Genomic DNA, 17370 nt, shown 5'->3' with positions numbered 1-17370 from the left:
AATAAGCAATTAGCCTGGAGTGGAAAATGGATCTACCATGTCTAATGGATCTTCTAAAATTATTTTGTAACTACAAAAGACTATACATAACATATACAAAATAACTATATGCAATAACTGTATCTATACAATATATGTATATACTATATACACAACATATATTATATATAAAATATACATACTATATATACACACAATAACTATAAAAGACTATACATAACATATACAAAAGAACATAGAGGTTTTATGTTATGATGAATAAAGAAGACCCTTAAACCCGCCGTTCAAGTTAAGAAATAAGATGTCCCCAATTCTTGAGCTTCCTCCATCCCACCTGCCTGTCATTCCTCCAGAGACAACCACTATCATGAATTTATCATTTCCTCAGCATGTTCGAATAGTTTTATCATGTATACATGTGTCCCTAGTCTATTATTTGTTTGGGTATTTTTTTAGCTTTACTGAAATGATATCAAACAGTATACAGTTCATACAAATGGAACAGCATGCTGCCATTAAAATGTAAAAAAAAAAAAATTAAGATGAGAAAATAGTTATACTATGTTAAATGGAAAAAAGAATACAAATCCATATATATGTAAAGTTCCATATATATGTAACAACTTACATATATATGGATACATAGTTTTTCTACACATAAATGCATATAAATGACCTGAAAACACTAAGTAAACAACAATATGTTAACAATGGTAGTTAACCAGTGAGAGTGGTACAGCAATGGGTGATTTCTTTCTTCAAATATCACTTTGTACATTTTACTTAATAAGCATATATTTTAAATATGCTTACATTCTTTTCAGTCTATAACTAAAACAAAAATGACTAATAAAAAAGACCAATAAAGAAATAATGTAATAAAAAATAAAGAGGCACTGTAAGCTTTGCATAATTTGGTTGAAATAATTTCACAAAATTCCAAAATGGGTTCATAACTTTTGCTGAATAAATATAGATTTGATGTACAATAAAAAATTCAGAAAAAGATGTCTTTTGACTTAAACGAATCTACTTAAATGTTTATGGATTACTTAAGTAAAGAAAGAAGAGACAGCAGTGTTTATATTATGATCTCTCTATACAATTTTTAAAGAATATGTAGATAATACACAAATATAAATTTGAACAAAAATTTCCAAGGAAGAAATCACAGGAACCACTAACAGAAGCTCCCCTTGAGGAGAGGAAACACAGGCCTGGGGGGAGAGCCTTCATGATTCATTTTCTGCCTTTCTGCACTGTTGGAATTTTTTAACTATGTGCATGAATGCATTTTTTTTTCTTTTTTAATGGCAACAAGGGTTTTCTAGATGGTGAAACTACAGGCTTCTTTTAACTTATTTTCTTCCTTAAACTTCTCCCGTTTAATTTTCTAAAATCCCTGCTGCAGGTTTCATTGATTTACCAATTTAAATCTCTTTTGATCTATTTCTTCTTTTTCATTCCCAGTGTAATAGGAATTAATCAGGTGCTAGACAGGACAGGGGAGGAGGCACTGGAGATTCAAGAAGAGGAGGGAATGTATCAACAGCCATCTAGGTGAGCTTGAAGGTATGTAAATGAGGAAAAGGAACACGATGTCCCAGGCTGTGGAGAGGGCTCACTTGAGATGAGCAGCCATGAATTTAAAGTGGGATCAGTTATTTTCGTCTCATTTTTCTCTAGCCATATTTAGCCACTCAAAGCAGAGGTGGGGTAGACAGAGAATTAAAGGGAACCAGATCTGGGTTTGGCAGAGGAGGACAATGGAGGAAGAGACAGGAAAGGGATAATGGGCATGTTGCAAGGCAGTGATGGGGGCTGAACCCGGGACTCTAAGCTGAGAAAGAGGGGAGTGAAGTCACTAGGCCCCAGGAGGGTACAGTGGTGAATGCAATGTGTGAGACCAATGTAAGTCTCAGAGGAAAGGGCTGTTGGAGATGGGGAGGAGAGGAGGAAGTGAGCTGAAAATCAGGTGTGGTCGCTAGACAGCGTGATGCTGAAAATAAGGCCATGGGTGTAGGCAGCCGAGGGAGGGAAAGACAAGCTGGAGGGAAGAGAGGTGGTTGAGGAGCTGAGAGGCTAAGGTGTTGCAAGCGTCCTCCATGGGGTTTTCTGATTCTCTAAGAATGACAGGGGCAGCATGGAGACCTTGTATGCCAGCCCAATGCTAAATGACTTTGAGAGTGAGAGGTAATGACCCAGAAAAATCCAGAGACAACCACAGCACAGGGGGCAGCAAGGCCATCTTCTGAGGGTGTGAGCTTAAAAGCTGGCAGTTTTATTAGCAGGGGAGCAAAAGAGATGGACACTTACTCCACAGGCAGGCTCACTGGGTGGAGGACTGTGGGGCAGAAAACAGCCCCATCTAGAGAGACAAAGGGTGAGCTGTGCCTCCAGGTCGACCAGTGCTCTTCAGTGTTACTCAGTACTTCAGAGAAGCTGACAATAAGTTCTCTAAGCAAGTTGGGTATATGAATTCAAGGTTTGTTTAAAAAAAAATTTTTTTAACAAGGACCTACTGTATAGCACAGGGAACTATATTCAATTTCTTGTAATAAGCTATAATGGAAAAGAAAATGAAAATTTATGTATGTATATGTATAACTAAATCACTTTGCTATACACCTGAAACGTTGCAAATCAACTACACTTTGATAAAAATTAAAATTTAAAAAAATTTTAAAGGGGAAAAAATCTCACAACAATAACATTTGTGTGGCAATGAGTAAGTACATAGTATCATATTTTTTTAAATGTAAGAGTATTACTCTCTCTGCTTTATCTGCTACAACTTAAGTCAAAATCTATCAACAAACCAACATTCACTTCAAATAAAAATCTGCAGAGGGCAGGGAGAATGTCTTTTCTTTTAATAATTAGCTCAGTGCCCAGGGTAAGTAGATTTATTAATGATGGAGATTACAATTATATTCTCGTGTTAAAATCTAACAGGATAATTTTACCATTTCTTTTATTTAAAATTTTGGATCTTGATGTCTTTTTGTAGAAAACTATAACCACTGCACAACCACTGTACTTTTGTAAACTAATGAGGCCAGAACTTAAGAACAAACACAACCAAGTCCTCGTCCTCAGCTCATTAATCTAGAGCATTTTCAGAAAGACACAGGCAGCACCGTGAACATTGGGTTAACATACATCATAAGTTCTCAGATATCCTTAATGTCATTACTTCCCATTTTTCAGCCCAAAACAACTATGGTGAACTCCCCACAGCACTCCCCCAGATGCTTTACTGCTAACAAGCATCCTGTCTTTTTTTTTTTTTTTTTTTTTTACTGAAGAGGGAGGCAGGTATGATGGCTCATTGCTTCCGCCAATAAGAAGTGAAAACAGCAACTGTCAGGTGTGTAGTCCTCTTTGTTCTGGACCCTTTGAAGGCTTAATAATGATTTAAAAGTGTCCTGCTAAACTGCTTACAAACACTTGCCTCTTTAAAATATAAGGAGACCAAGCCTTCATTTTACTTTAGAAAAAAATGTTTATAAGAAGTTAATTCCTATATTCATGTCTCCAGAGGTAAAAAGTATCCTGAATTTTTCTACCAAAGAAAACAAAAGCTATCTCTAGGTCAAACTGAAGCCAAAAGGAAGCACAACTCCAACGTCCTCTCCAGTCTGCACCTTCAAGACCCTTCTAAAGAGTGGAGATCACACCAACCCTGACTGCTGTGTCCTTACCACCCCAGGCAGGCCAGCAGCTCCCGGAGAGCTCCTTTAGTGGAAGCCCAAGAGGTTGTTAGATACAGCTGCTAACTGTGGACCAAGCTTGAACACCTCAAATCAAGGTTCATTTTTAAAATATAAAAGGACAACAGGCCTGCCATAATACAGTAGCTACTCAACCAGATACACTTCGAAAAATACTAAAACTAATATTTATCTCGATAGAACAATAAGGCTTTCAAAACACAGTGCTAAGGATGTACATACAAATGGTCTGCTCTCTCATGCTACCAGGACAGGAGAAGCACTGTGCTCGGGCCAGTTCCATGAAGCCATCCTGCACACTAGTCTACAAAACACTGAGAGCTGTGCAGCCTCCCCATCCCACAAAAAGCAAACAAAAAACCTCTCAAATAATTTCAGGAAAGCTTTGCCTAAGCAAAATTTAATTCTTTTAAAACAGAAAACTCAAGAGGCTTTAATGTACTAATCTGCACAGTGAACCTCCCAGGGGCTGTAGGCTGCCGGAGAAGCTGACTGTGGCATCAGAGGGGCACTGTGACTCCAGTATTTTTGGCATCTTCTGGATAAACTGAGTTAACTCCCAGAAGCAACATCGAACACTCAACAGTTCACAGTAACACGCTCTAGAACTGTGTCGGTAACTATATCCAGGTCCTTAATTTTAGCCAATACTTCTCTCCCCTGATTAGTGTCTCATCGCTGCCATCAACAATGAGTAAAGAAAAATGAATGCACAGCTAAGGCCAAATAACAGATGAGGTAAGAAAAATAAAGAAAAAAACTCTGGGACTGGCCATGACTTCAACTAGGAAAATAGCCAGAAGAGAGTCAAAAGATCTTTTCCATTTTATGTGCCTAAACTCCCTCTACTTGAGTGACATTATCACAGAAAAGCCTGTGGAAGAATTTTCACTATCATGATTACCTTTGAACCAGGCAAGTTAATTTTCCATCCCCTGAAAGTACGTACGTTAAGAAAACCTTTACAGAGCCCTACAGAACACCCTCAATGTGCAAAGGGTGCACCTACTCCTGGGAGGTGAGGAGGCCCATCCTGAGTGTGGCCCCCTCCCTTGTTTCTAAATATAGCATTACATGGAGCAGATGTGTTTCCCCTAAAAGATATATATGTAATTCCCCAAAGGCCTTATAGACTCTTATATTGGAGATCCTCCACAGTTTCCTGGATGCCTAAAGTGTACTCAGTTAACGTAGAACAAAGTACTACACAAGATAAAAATAAGAGAATGAACACAGGACAACTGTACCTATCCCAAACAAACAAACACTGTGCCAAAATTTTCCAAGGTGGGCTGCAAGGGCAAAATTACTATTTTCATGCGTAAGTATGTCCGTGTAATGGACTTATACAGAATTATAGTCCTGCTATAAATGGTGCCCCTATTGTACTTTTAAAAAGATTTTTAAAAAGCAAACTAAAGGAAGTGGCAGACAAAATTCTAATAATTTTCAAATTCATGAATGTACTACCAAAATTATGTACTTTGTGGAATTCAAGATTCAAGGATAATAAAGATTTGAAACTGAATGCAAAGGGATCCCTAGTGCACCGCCTAAACACACTGCTTACTGACAGCCAGTGACTTCTATCTGCTCAACATTCTTGCTTCCAAACACCATACTTCACCCTATGATGAACTTTCTACAAAACTAAATTCTCACTTGTGGGTGGCTACCGTTTGTTTTTGTTTGTTTGTTTGTTTTTTCATTCTCAACCAACAATAAACTTGAGATGTTTATTTCATTTTAACTAGATACCTGTATGATACAGCATTTTGAAAATCTCAGTTCAGTGTTCATTATTAATATCAGAGTAAGACCAGAGATGCTGGGTGACAAATGTCTTAGCTTTCCCTTTGTATAGATCCTCATTTCACCAATAGAATATACTGTAACCATTCCAGGCAGGGGAAAAAGGTAACATAATTCACCAGCTACAACCTGAACAAAAGACTATTTTCTGTGAGCAAAAACTGAAGTAAAAGATAATACAATGATTTGTTTTTCATTGCTATTCATCACATCAAAATTAAACTAAAGCAAAGGTTAACCTGAGCTTAGAGAAATGCCATCACAAAAAAGAGACACTGTATGTAATTGGACACTGTTAGCCAAAGTAAACGATAGTTAACATATTCCCAGAATTCCATTCTTACCAGTTTTATTATTTTAAATTATTTCATGATGTTTCATACCAAAATCTAAGAAAATGTTTTCTATGGACCTATTTACCCTACTTGGGTCTGTCTCTGAACAAAATGCATTATCAGGAGAGAATGTATTTTTCCCCAAATGTCAAACTACATTACCATCAACAGATAAAAATATAAAAAGGTCACTTCCCTAGAGACAAATAAATACCACTAGGATTTTTAAATTACTTCATTCTGACACCAGATTCCACCAACAGTAGAGAGAACCACATTTTTATTAGGAACATGAAAATTCAGCGGTACTCACAAGAATTGTTCCGTAACTGAAAAGGAACTCTTCGGTTACAACTTGAGGTCGAAATACCTGTGTGATGAGAGTTTCCAGAGATTAAATCCCGAAAGCCATGTACATGAAAAAAAAAAAAAAAAAAAAGAGAGAATGTTCTGAGTTGATGCTTCTGACCTCCAGTTAGCAAAGAAGGGAGTCACATTTATATTTTTTCCCCACACGGGATGATACCTGAGAAGTTACAAGGTGAAGCACTACAGGCATCAGTGGGAGACACATCTTCAGCTGCTTCGCTTGAACCGTGGATGGGTGTTTACGACCAGACACGTTAGCCAAGGCGTTAAGAATGTCACCTGCAAAGCACACGTGAGGTTAAAGGCCAAAAGTACTTAGGGACCACTGGTTGCTGCTTGAACTCTAATGGGATGGCTAAGGTAACTAATCTCCAAATAAAAGAAATGGGTAGAAGCTGCATCATTTAATTCAGACTCTTGAATTACAACTGAAAGCTGTGGCCTCTGGGGACAGAATGGATATAAACCTGACCTCTCACTAGGAAATTTAAAATAAAATTTAGAAACGACTTTTCTATGATTACCAGTGGGGGAAGGTGGTGGGAAGGGATAAATTGGGAGTTTAAAATTTGCAGATACTAATACATATTAAATAGATAAACAAGTTTATACTGTATAGCACAGGGAACTATATTCAATATCTTGTAGTAACTTATGGTGAAAAAGAATACGAAAATGAAGATATGTATGTTCATGTATGACTGAAGCATTATGCTGTGCACCAGAAATTGACCCAGCATTGTAAACTGACTATACTTCAATAAAAATACATATAAAAAAACAATTTTTCTTCCTTTTTTGGTACTTTCCAAATTTCAACCATGAGCACTCTTTACTTTTGTCAACAGGAAAACATTATTTAAAAAGTTTTTAAGTGAACAGATTATAGATCAGAATTTTTTAATAACAGAATAGAATGTAAGTAATAAGAGACCAATTCCCAAAACTTCTCATTGGATGGCAAGCCCAGTGAAAAATAAAACTTGTTCTGTGGATATCTGAATGTTAACATTATATCATAAAACAAGATGAGTCAGATAATACCAAACCCAACTACCAACTGACAAAACCATGGCCTTCGGGTTGAAGAGTTTAAAAAGGTTACAATAAATTGTTAATACTGAAATGCTCTATTTTTCAGTCATTAATAGGCAAAAACCTACAGTATTAGTAAGGAGCAAAAAAGTTACTGTCAATCAGCCATGACGATATTTTCATTACTTAGACTTCATATTCTGAATTTTTGAGTCTAAGAATCTTTTACCATAATGGGTTGGATCAAATTTAACATTTTAAACATGTCTGGTTTATAGCAACATCTGCTGGAAAAGCATGGATTGAGAGTTAAACTAAATGTACACATTCCTTAGATTATTTTAATTTCTGTAAATAACAATGGAGTAATGAATTTTGTTAACTATAATAAACATCCTTTGTAAATCATTATTATTTTCACCTTAAATTTTTCAGAGAGATTTTTAAACTTTGAACTTTAATATCAAAATTCTTTCATATTAAATGTTAATGCCTATGCATTTTTAAATCCTTGTAACAAAAAATAGATTTGTGGTTGTAACCTGAAGGGAACATACTTTTCTTCAGAATTGGGTAGAGAGAAATCTTGAAAAAAGTTACCTAAAATAATAGCCTAAGTCCAATTTTAAGCATTAAAGATTTTTAAATGTTTTCCTTCTGTTTATTTTCAAAAACTGCCAGTTTACCACAGATAACACCTCAGTGTAACCTTTAGCCTGTTCATTGCCTCAATCATGTCATGGACATAGAATAATTAGGAAAACAGATAAGGCACATTGAAATTATGAAACTATACATTCAAGAAAAAGTGTCATTGCACTTGCCTGGAAAAACAGATCAGTAAGAATAAAAAAAAAGGTGATGCCTAAAAGCCAAGTCAGAGAAAGGTAAGCTGCAAGGAGCCTGAGAATGAAACTCCAATTTACCCAGGATTCGCGGCATCTCCTGCACGATATGACGGATGAGGAGGTCCAGGCATCTGGACAGGTACTCATTGCCGCTTTGCTGCTCTTTGCCTGGAGTGGTCTTTCTGCTGTCTCTCTCGATGTACATCACCAGTCTACACACAGGAAAGGGCAGAATATTACCTCTCATGATAAAACAGTTGATAGCATCTGTCTGAAAATGCCACCAAGGCAAGTGCTTCCAGGGGGCACAATCCCAGGCATGTTGACATTTAGATTTGTAGCAACTTGTCAGGCAGTCTATTCTTGCCTTAGAAAAATTGAAACATTTATGCAGAGAGAAAATATGGCGACTTTGAATATCTCTGCCAGTGTATTACAAAACAATGCCCTGACTTCATCTGCCTTTGGCCCGTGAAAAGAAACCACACTCTTCACATGACAGATGAAAGGCAATCAAAGGCATCTGGAGAGAAGAGGGCTTTAATGTTTCAAAGATTCAAAGTAGAACCACAAGTTGTCTGCACTTTTGTTGGTCATCAGTCTTAAAGTTGCTTGGAATCCCAGGCAAGTCACATGAATTCCTGTTCTTTCACTAAATTGTGTATATAAATCCCAAGAAAAACTTTCAACACCGGGTGACACAGATAGCAGACACCATGAGAACATCTGGATTTCACCTGCCCTTTTGTCCACTGGTTTTATGATATCTGTCACTTAATAAACCTATTTCTTCTTCAAACCACTGGCATTCATTAAACATCAATCTCTGAACCAACTGCCTCCAATCCAGAACTAGGGGACAGAGGGATACACTGTATACACCACTCTAGATACTTAGGGTATTATTGAAAAGTTTTAGGCCCACGTTGCATCCCCTTTGCTGGACCCACTAGTTATCTCCCCAAGTTCCTGGTCCCCTCAACTCTCTAAAGAGCAATGAGTTTCCTGATTTCATACAAGAAAGCCCCTTTACTGCCATCTCCCTTGCTGGACTCCCCTGCCATCAACCCATCTCTCCAGCTCTGTTGCAATCACTTATCCATCCAACTTCTATTTCTCACAACTTCCAAAAACTCCCACTGTAAACTGAGAGCAGTGGTTCTGTACATGATACATACACGTAAAGCACACTGAAATCTTAACACTTAGCATTTATGTAGTTTTCTTAGGAGATCTGTGCTCGCTTTTGCCTTCCCTGCTTACTATGATTTGGAGCCCTGTTAATAAACACGTGGGGATGAAACCAAATCAGAAGTTTCAAGTTCCATATAAGCCAGTTAGCATCCCTGTTTTAGTCACTGATTACAGCCCTAGTCACATTCTACCCAATATGGTCAAAATGCGGAGCAAATACTGATGAGTCAGCAGACAGGTGTTAACATGACAGTGAATTTGGAGCACGTAACTTCTGATGAGTAAACCACAGAACCATCTATTATTTGATGGTAAGTGGAATCTGAAAACTTCATGTGAAAAAAAAAAAGCCTTCATGTAAAATGTGGTGTGATGTAAGATGTGATGAAATTAATGGGACCAGCCTGGGCAGCCAGCCAGCTGGGGGGCTCCCAGGATTCTGCAGCAACCCCGACAACTTCTTGATTAGCTGACACCTGTTCCATCAACCCACTCTAAGGAGCAGGACCAGAAAAATGTCGTCTTCCTTTTCTGTTCCCCAAGATGAGTTGCCTGATATCTCCCTGCCCAGCCACACCATCTGCAGAACTACAGTCTTTCCAGTGTTAAGGATTGTGGCGTTTTAACCGCATCCCCTCCAAGGTAAGAATTTCAAACGTGCCTTCTGACCACAATCTGCTCATATTCCTACTTGCAAGTTCTCTGACTATGACAGTTCCTTAACCTCCTGGGAACTCCCCTCCCACTAACTGAATCCAGGACATCTTCTCCCAAGCCATCAGGGCTTCCTTCTCTTCACTTACTCCCTGTTTCAATTACAACCCGCCCTCTGTCATTTCATTACACTCTTGCCCTTTCTTTTCTTTATACCCAGGTATCCCCATGATCTGGATGAATCCAATGATCAACTTTCTGTGTATCTGCACAGAGGCTGCTGATGTTACACGTGGGCAGATTCCCTCCACTGCACTGGCTTTCAAGGGGCGAGCAGGCAAACCTGAGTTCGGTAAAAATCTTGTCCCCCAAATTGCTTGCATGTTTAAAACCCTTAAGTGGAATCACTTTTCTTAACAAAGGAGTTCTTAAAGCTCCCTATCATAACCCACAACGCCTATGGGGTCTGGACCCCAGATATCTCCCCAGCTTCCTCTTGCTCTCCCTCCCCTCCAGTCAGACTGTTCTTCCTACAGTCCCTCAAATGCAGTACCTCCCCCAGCAGCAAGGGACTGCCTCTCCGCCTGCATGCCTCTTCTCTCCCCACTGTGCCATATTTCATAAGTCACTGCAGTTCTCATTGACTTCCTTAAATTAAATCTATGACATTGTCTCACAGCGTAGAATACATTAAGGCCCTTAATTAAGGCCCAACTGCCATTTCTTTATATATATATTTTTTATGATCTGATGTTTGTCATTCCAGTAAATTTAAAAATACCCAAGGGCAAGGACTGTACCTGATTTTGCTCACCAGAACATCATTCCACTTTTGGGCATAGAGTTCTTGACACAAAACAAGGGCTCAACAAGCATTAGCTGAATAGATACATATTGCTGTTGAAATCGCCATCAGACTTTACCTGGTTCTCCACATCAATTCCTTGGTCCTTATTTTTCCCCAGGCCTTTTTCTTAATCTACTATTTCATATATGTTTGAAATTTATACCACTGGATTATCTAAGAAGTGAAAATAACTTCTGCTTAGGAAAAGATACCATGAGGAAAATCAAAAGACAAATAAATTGGGGACAAACATTTCTCCCATTTGGTCAACAACAGATACATAGTTGGTATAAGGGTACCAGCTTTTAGCTACCAGATAAATATGGTCTGAGGATCTAACAGAAAACATGCTGACTATAGCTGAGAACACTGTATTGTGTGGTTGAAATCTGCTAGAAGAGTACAACTTACATGTTCCCACCAAAAACAGAAACAAGACAACATAAATACATGAAGTGACAGATATGTTAACTAGATAAAGGACCATTTCACAAGGTATATGTGTGTCAAAGCACCACAATGTGCATTTTAAATGTCTTAAAATTTTACACATCAATTACATCTCAATAAAGCTAAAGAATTTGTAAGACAGGTGAGGAGGGTGTAGCTCAGGGGTAGAGAGACTACTTAGTATGCATGAGGTCCTGGGTTCAATCCCAAGTAGCTCCATTTAAAAAAAAAAAACAAAACCCTACTAATAAATAAACCTAATTACCTCCCCCTGCCAAAAACAAAGAACCACCAAAAAAAAAAAAAAAAAAAAAACCTTGTAAAAAAAAAAAAAACTTGTAAGACAAATTGGGAAAAATATTTCCAACTCCTATCACAGAAGGCTATTATATGTGTGCACACACTCATATTTACATACACATACATGCACACATATACATTGCTCTCAGATATCAATTAGAAAATACTACCAAAGCAAGAGAAAAAATGATCATGGGATTAGAAAAGAAAATATAATGGCCCAGCAAAAAGATGCTCCACTTGGCCCATAGTAAGAGAAATACGTATTAAAATGATTTTTTTAACCTGTCAAATGGCCAAAAGTTAGAAAGTTTGGTAGCAAAGATTATGGAGATTCTGAGGATACCAATACTCTAGTCCACTGCTGGGGGAAATGTAACTTGGTAGACATCCCATAAAGAGCTAGATTGGTAGTAGCTTCAATATTTTAAATCTAGTACATAATTCCTCCTCTAGGAAGGTATTATTCTATAGATATACTTGACCACATGACACACACTAAAATTTGAAGTGGAAACTGTCCAGCAAAAGAGAACTGGTTAAATAAAATATAATTCATCATTACAATGTAGCTATCTAAAAAAATGAGGCCACTCTACACATATTTTGGATAGAACTACAAGATACGTTAAGTAAAACAAGCAAAGTTCAAAATAGTATGATTCTGTGTAACTAGAGGAATAGAATCTATGTTCCCTTCTGCTTGGATTAAAAAGAAAACTCTGCCAAGATACATAAGTAACAATAATGCTTAATTTTGCATGATGCTGATCTGGGGCAGTGGAGGATGAGGTGTTTCATTTCTTTTTTAATTTTTTTGGTTTATGAACCAAGAGTATGAGTTATCTATTCAAAACTTAAATTAAAATGTTTTTAAAACATCAAGTAGTTAAATGTTTTTAAAACATCAAGTAGTATCACTGTCCTACAGAGCCAATTTCTAAAAGAAAATTTTAGGTGATGCTGGTCAGAACAGCAACCATTAAAAAGTCCACAAATGATAAATGCTAGAGAGGGTGTGGAGAAAAGGGAACCCTCCCACACTGCTGGTGGGACTGTAGTTTGTTGCAGCCACTACGGAAAACAATATGGAGATTCCTCAAAAGATTAAAAATAGACTTACCATATTATCCAGCAATCCCACTCCTGGGCATATATCCAGAGGGAACTCTATTTCAAAAAGATACATGCACCAGTGTTCACAGCAGCACTGTTTACAAAAGCCAAGACATGGAAACAACCTAAATGTCCACTGACAGATGACTGGATAAAGAAGTTGTGATACATACACACACACACACACACACACACAATGGAGTATTACTCAACCACAAGAAAGAATGAAATAATGCCATTTGCAGCAGCACGGATGGACTTGGATATTGTCATACTAAGTAAGTGAAAGAAAAATACCATATGACATCACTTATGTGGAATCTAAAAAAAAGACACAAATGAACTTATTTATCAACAGAAACAGACGTATAGACGTAGAAAACAAGCTTATGGTTACCAAAGGGGAAAGGGGGTGGGAATAGATAAATTGGGAGTTTGAGATTGGCAGATACTAACTACTATATATAAAATAGATAAGCAACAAGGTCCTACTGTATAGTACAGGGTCCTATACTCAATACTCTGCAATAGCCTATAATAAAAAAGGATATGAAAAGGAATATGTGTGTGTGTGTGTGTGTCTGTGTGTGTGTGTGTGTGTGTGTATAAGTGAATCACGATGCTGTACACCAGAAATTAACATAGCATTGTAAACCGACTACACTTCAAAAAAAAAAATCTACAAGAATTTATCTTCATGCTCTTGTGAAACCAACTGGCCCAAGAGAGACATCCTAGAAATATTGATCATGTCAAACATAGCCATACAGATGACCTTTGTGTGAAATATAAAGTCAACAAATTCTGCTCATGCAGTGAGAACTTCTAAAACAGGTTGTCATTCCCTCAGCTCTTCACCATGACCAGACCAAACGTTACCAGTTATCTGAGTGCATGGCTTCTCTGTGTGACATTGCATTTGCTGATATTCATCTGTGCTCTTTTTCATCACCGTGTAGTATTCCCATGTGTGACTATATCATAATTCATTTTACTGTTGAGAGACACTGGGGCTGTTTCAACTTAAGAATACTGCCAAGCATATCTGACACTGGATGTATGGAAACATTTCTGTTGTATATGTACCTGGAAGTCAAACTGCTGGATCACAAGGCATGCCTCACTCCAGTTTAGTACACACTGCTGGGGATCAGTTTTCCAAAGTGATGAAGTCAATTTACACTGCAACAGGCATAAGCATAGGAATTCCAGTTGCTCTGCCTCCTCGCCCCAATTCTGCATTACTGGGCTTTTTAACTATAGTCACTCTGATGGGTATCCACTGGTAACTTATTGTGATTAAACTGTATTTTCCTGATGATTAATAACACATCTTTTCATGTGTTATATGGCCATTTGAAGATATCCAACCTTGTAAAGTTCCTATTCAAGTCTGTGCTCATTTTTCTGCTGAGTTTTCTGCCCTTCAGTTCTTTTGTATTTTAGTTAAAAGTCCACTGTAGATTATACATGTGGCAGATACTCTCCCTTACTCTATGGCTTGTCTGGTTACTTTTTCAGTAATGCCTTTTGATGAAGAGAAGTTCCTGATTTTAAGGTAATTCAATATATCGATTCTTTCCTTTATGACAGTGCTCTGTGTGTCCTGCCAAAAAATCTTGGTCTACTCCAAGGTCCTGAAGAGATCTTCATTTGTTACCTACAGGAAGCTTTATGGTTTTATCACCTTACATTTGAATATGCAATCTACACGAAATCAACCTCTTAGTACAGTGTAATTTAGACATAAGGGTTTTTTTCCTTATATTGACAGCAAAGTAATCCAGCACCATTTATTGTAAAAACCACCATTTCCCCATTCTGTCTCTTCTGCTTTTCTCCATGTTCTCCATCCTTTTGTGTCTGTCGATCCCAGATGACATCAGCGCACTATATTAATGCTCTATTCAGCTGTGTCTAATCTGCAATTAACCCAGTCCACTGAGCCCTTAATTTCGGTTATTAGACATCCGGTTTGTTTGTCTTTATAGTTCTAGTTATCTATGGAAATTCTCCATCTTACAAATTCCTTCAATATATTGATCATAATTATTTTAAGGTCTGTATTTAAGGTCTGTAACCTCTGGGGATATGCAGTTTACCTCATTTGTTTGTTTTTGCGTTGTATCTTATCTCCTTGTAGTCCTGACTGCTTTCTCTGGCATGTTAGACTCTATATATGCAATCTGTGAAAAGTGGAAGGCTATTTTGAGGTGTGGGATTAGACTTCTCCAGGCAGGATTTACATATAACCCTGAATCACCTTAATCCAGTCAAAGGCTGAGCCGATTCAAAGTCGGTTTCTTTCCCTACTCCAGGAAATCTTTCATGTAAGTAACAGGGATCGCAGAAACAGAGGGCAGAGAAAATGGAAATGTTCATCTTTTAGAGAGGAAATCAGAGAATCCAAAAGAAATCCCATCAAAATTCACACAGTATAAAAAGCTAACTCACACTTGTCTACAAGGAATCTATTTTTCTAAAATTTAAATTATCTATTACAAAGTCTAATAATGTGCTGCTTAATTACCATAATATGAAATCCTATGCTTTAAGGCAAAAACTACTGTTTTCAACCACTACTACAGACTATTAACACATAAGAAAACACCCATTACGTCTGCTGGGAGACAGAAGAGGCTGATGGGAGCTATAACAACATAAAACTAACTCTAGAACGATGCTCCATGCCTCCCTGCTCTCCCCCGTGCCTTTCCATTACAGGAGCTGTTTACAAAGGCTGTAGAATAAATTGACTTTATCGACAAGGGAACATTTATTGCTGAAAGAATACACATTCTATGAAGGAAATGAAATGTGGAAACTTCTGAGTGTAGTGTCCATAAACACTTTAAAATTGTTTACAACAAAACTGTAAATGTTATTTCTTAGTGTTCTACAAGGGGATCAGGTTAAAAGGATCAACAATCTGAACAGTAATCCAAGTGTTACTGAGATGAGGGAGTCTGGGGCAGTGGAGATGGACTTAGGGAGTGGATTTGGTTCATTTCTGTCAACTTGAAGACTCCTCTTGGGCAGACCACTGAATATGTTAAGGTCACACAAGCCTAGAGTTTGGAGAGGTCACACAGGTGCACATCAACAGACAGATGGGATGTGAATCCACTGGGTTAGATGAAATCACTTCAGGACAGTAATGAAAGAGAAAAAAAGAGGGCCAGGAAGATGCACAAGACAGAGATCCAGCAAAGATGGGATGGAGGTGGAATGAAGGCAAAGAAAGTACGTTAACTTCCTACTGGGGGCCCTGCAACTACAAAGGTAAATTCTGGTTCAGGTTGGCCAGTTGAACCCAAGCATTTTATTCCCCCCCCCCTTTTTTTTGTATTCCCACAGGAAATCCACACTATCCCAAAAAACAGGAAATAGTACCATTTACAATCAGAACCTGTAAAGAATTTCCTAAAGATGACAGTGCAGACATAAACGGATTAAGGGAAGGCTCAAGCACACATGAAGGAAAAACCTGCCTGGGAAGTAGGGAGAAGCCCAGCCTCACCGTAAGCTATAAACAGCGGGGGAACAAGACAAGTGTAGTCTTGGGAGCTGGTAAGAAGTGGTGAGTTTCTCAACCCTACAAACAATTTTTAAAGGCACTAGTATCAGCAAGCCTGAAACGAAGGCCATGCTAACTAAAAGGAGAAGGACCACTGGGAGATTGCAGAAAGGACATTTTTTAAAGCGTAGGAATGACTTGATGAGAGAGGCATTCGAGGAATACTCCTCTGGTAGTGGCACAAAAGACGAGAGAGGAAATAAGCCAGGCAGGCAATTAGGAGTTTCAAGTGTGCTGGTGAAGAGCAGAAACAGAAAGGAACTCAAGAGAAAAGAGCAGACTGCTTGGAAACGGTGTGAATAAGAAACAAGATCCCAGCAGTCTCTTACTGAGAGAATGGCACAGCCACGTTGTGGGAAATCAATCACATGGGTTTTTCAAATGGAGACACCACACACCTTGCTTTAACTTAATCCAGGCTCCTCCAGGATGCCATCACCCCTGCCCCCAACTCCTACCCTCCGAGGCACCCTCCCTCCCCTTTAGGCTCTGATGACCTCACAGTATCCTTCAATGGACAGCTCCACTGTCTATTCTACTGCAGAACTTCCCACGTGCAGTATGATACTGACACAAGCTGCAAACTGTGGCTCATCTACCCCGCTTGGATTCATCCTGGACCACCTTACAACTGGTTCCCTGCTGAGACCGTGCACTACTGCAGAAAATCGTAGCACCACACTTTTATTTGCTTCACTTCACTCTATGCCCGTTTTTCTCTGTCTACTGCACATTCTTTAACTTATATCTGTGCTCTGTCCCCTCAGGGAAAACAATGTCCTTTAAATATGGGCTCTTCAACAAGCTCCTCATCCAATTCAAAACTTCTGTTTGTATTTAAAGCCATTCTCTCTCAGGTTATGATAGTCAAGTGAGAGTCAGTTTGAAACCAAATTCAAATTACACTGACCCACCCCTATGTATGGACCTATTCCACGGTTACCTCCTCAGTTTCTGAATGTGTGACCAGAATCGACATATTTAGCAACTAACAGAATCCACACACTGGCTACTGATCTGTGCAGCGAGGGCTATTACGATAAAAAGGGACAAAGAGAAGTCCCTGGCACATCCTCTCTCTAAAAAGTTAATAACCCAT

At 38.3% G+C, this 17370-nt stretch overlaps 1 protein-coding gene across 1 annotated transcript in view; it reads right to left on the bottom strand.

Moving 5' to 3' along the window:
• The window catches only part of ULK4 (unc-51 like kinase 4), a 442995-nt gene that overhangs the window by 311556 nt on the left and 114069 nt on the right, over nucleotides 1-17370 (bottom strand). The window contains 3 exon segments of the mRNA XM_032459157.1: nucleotides 6195-6251; nucleotides 6408-6529; nucleotides 8212-8345. Of these exon segments, the coding sequence (XP_032315048.1) occupies nucleotides 6195-6251; nucleotides 6408-6529; nucleotides 8212-8345 (313 nt within the window).

This window comes from Camelus ferus, chromosome 17 (assembly GCF_009834535.1).
Source record: "Camelus ferus isolate YT-003-E chromosome 17, BCGSAC_Cfer_1.0, whole genome shotgun sequence".
Classification (NCBI taxonomy): Eukaryota; Metazoa; Chordata; class Mammalia; order Artiodactyla; family Camelidae; genus Camelus; species Camelus ferus.
This window is presented reverse-complemented; position numbering and strand designations above follow the sequence as displayed.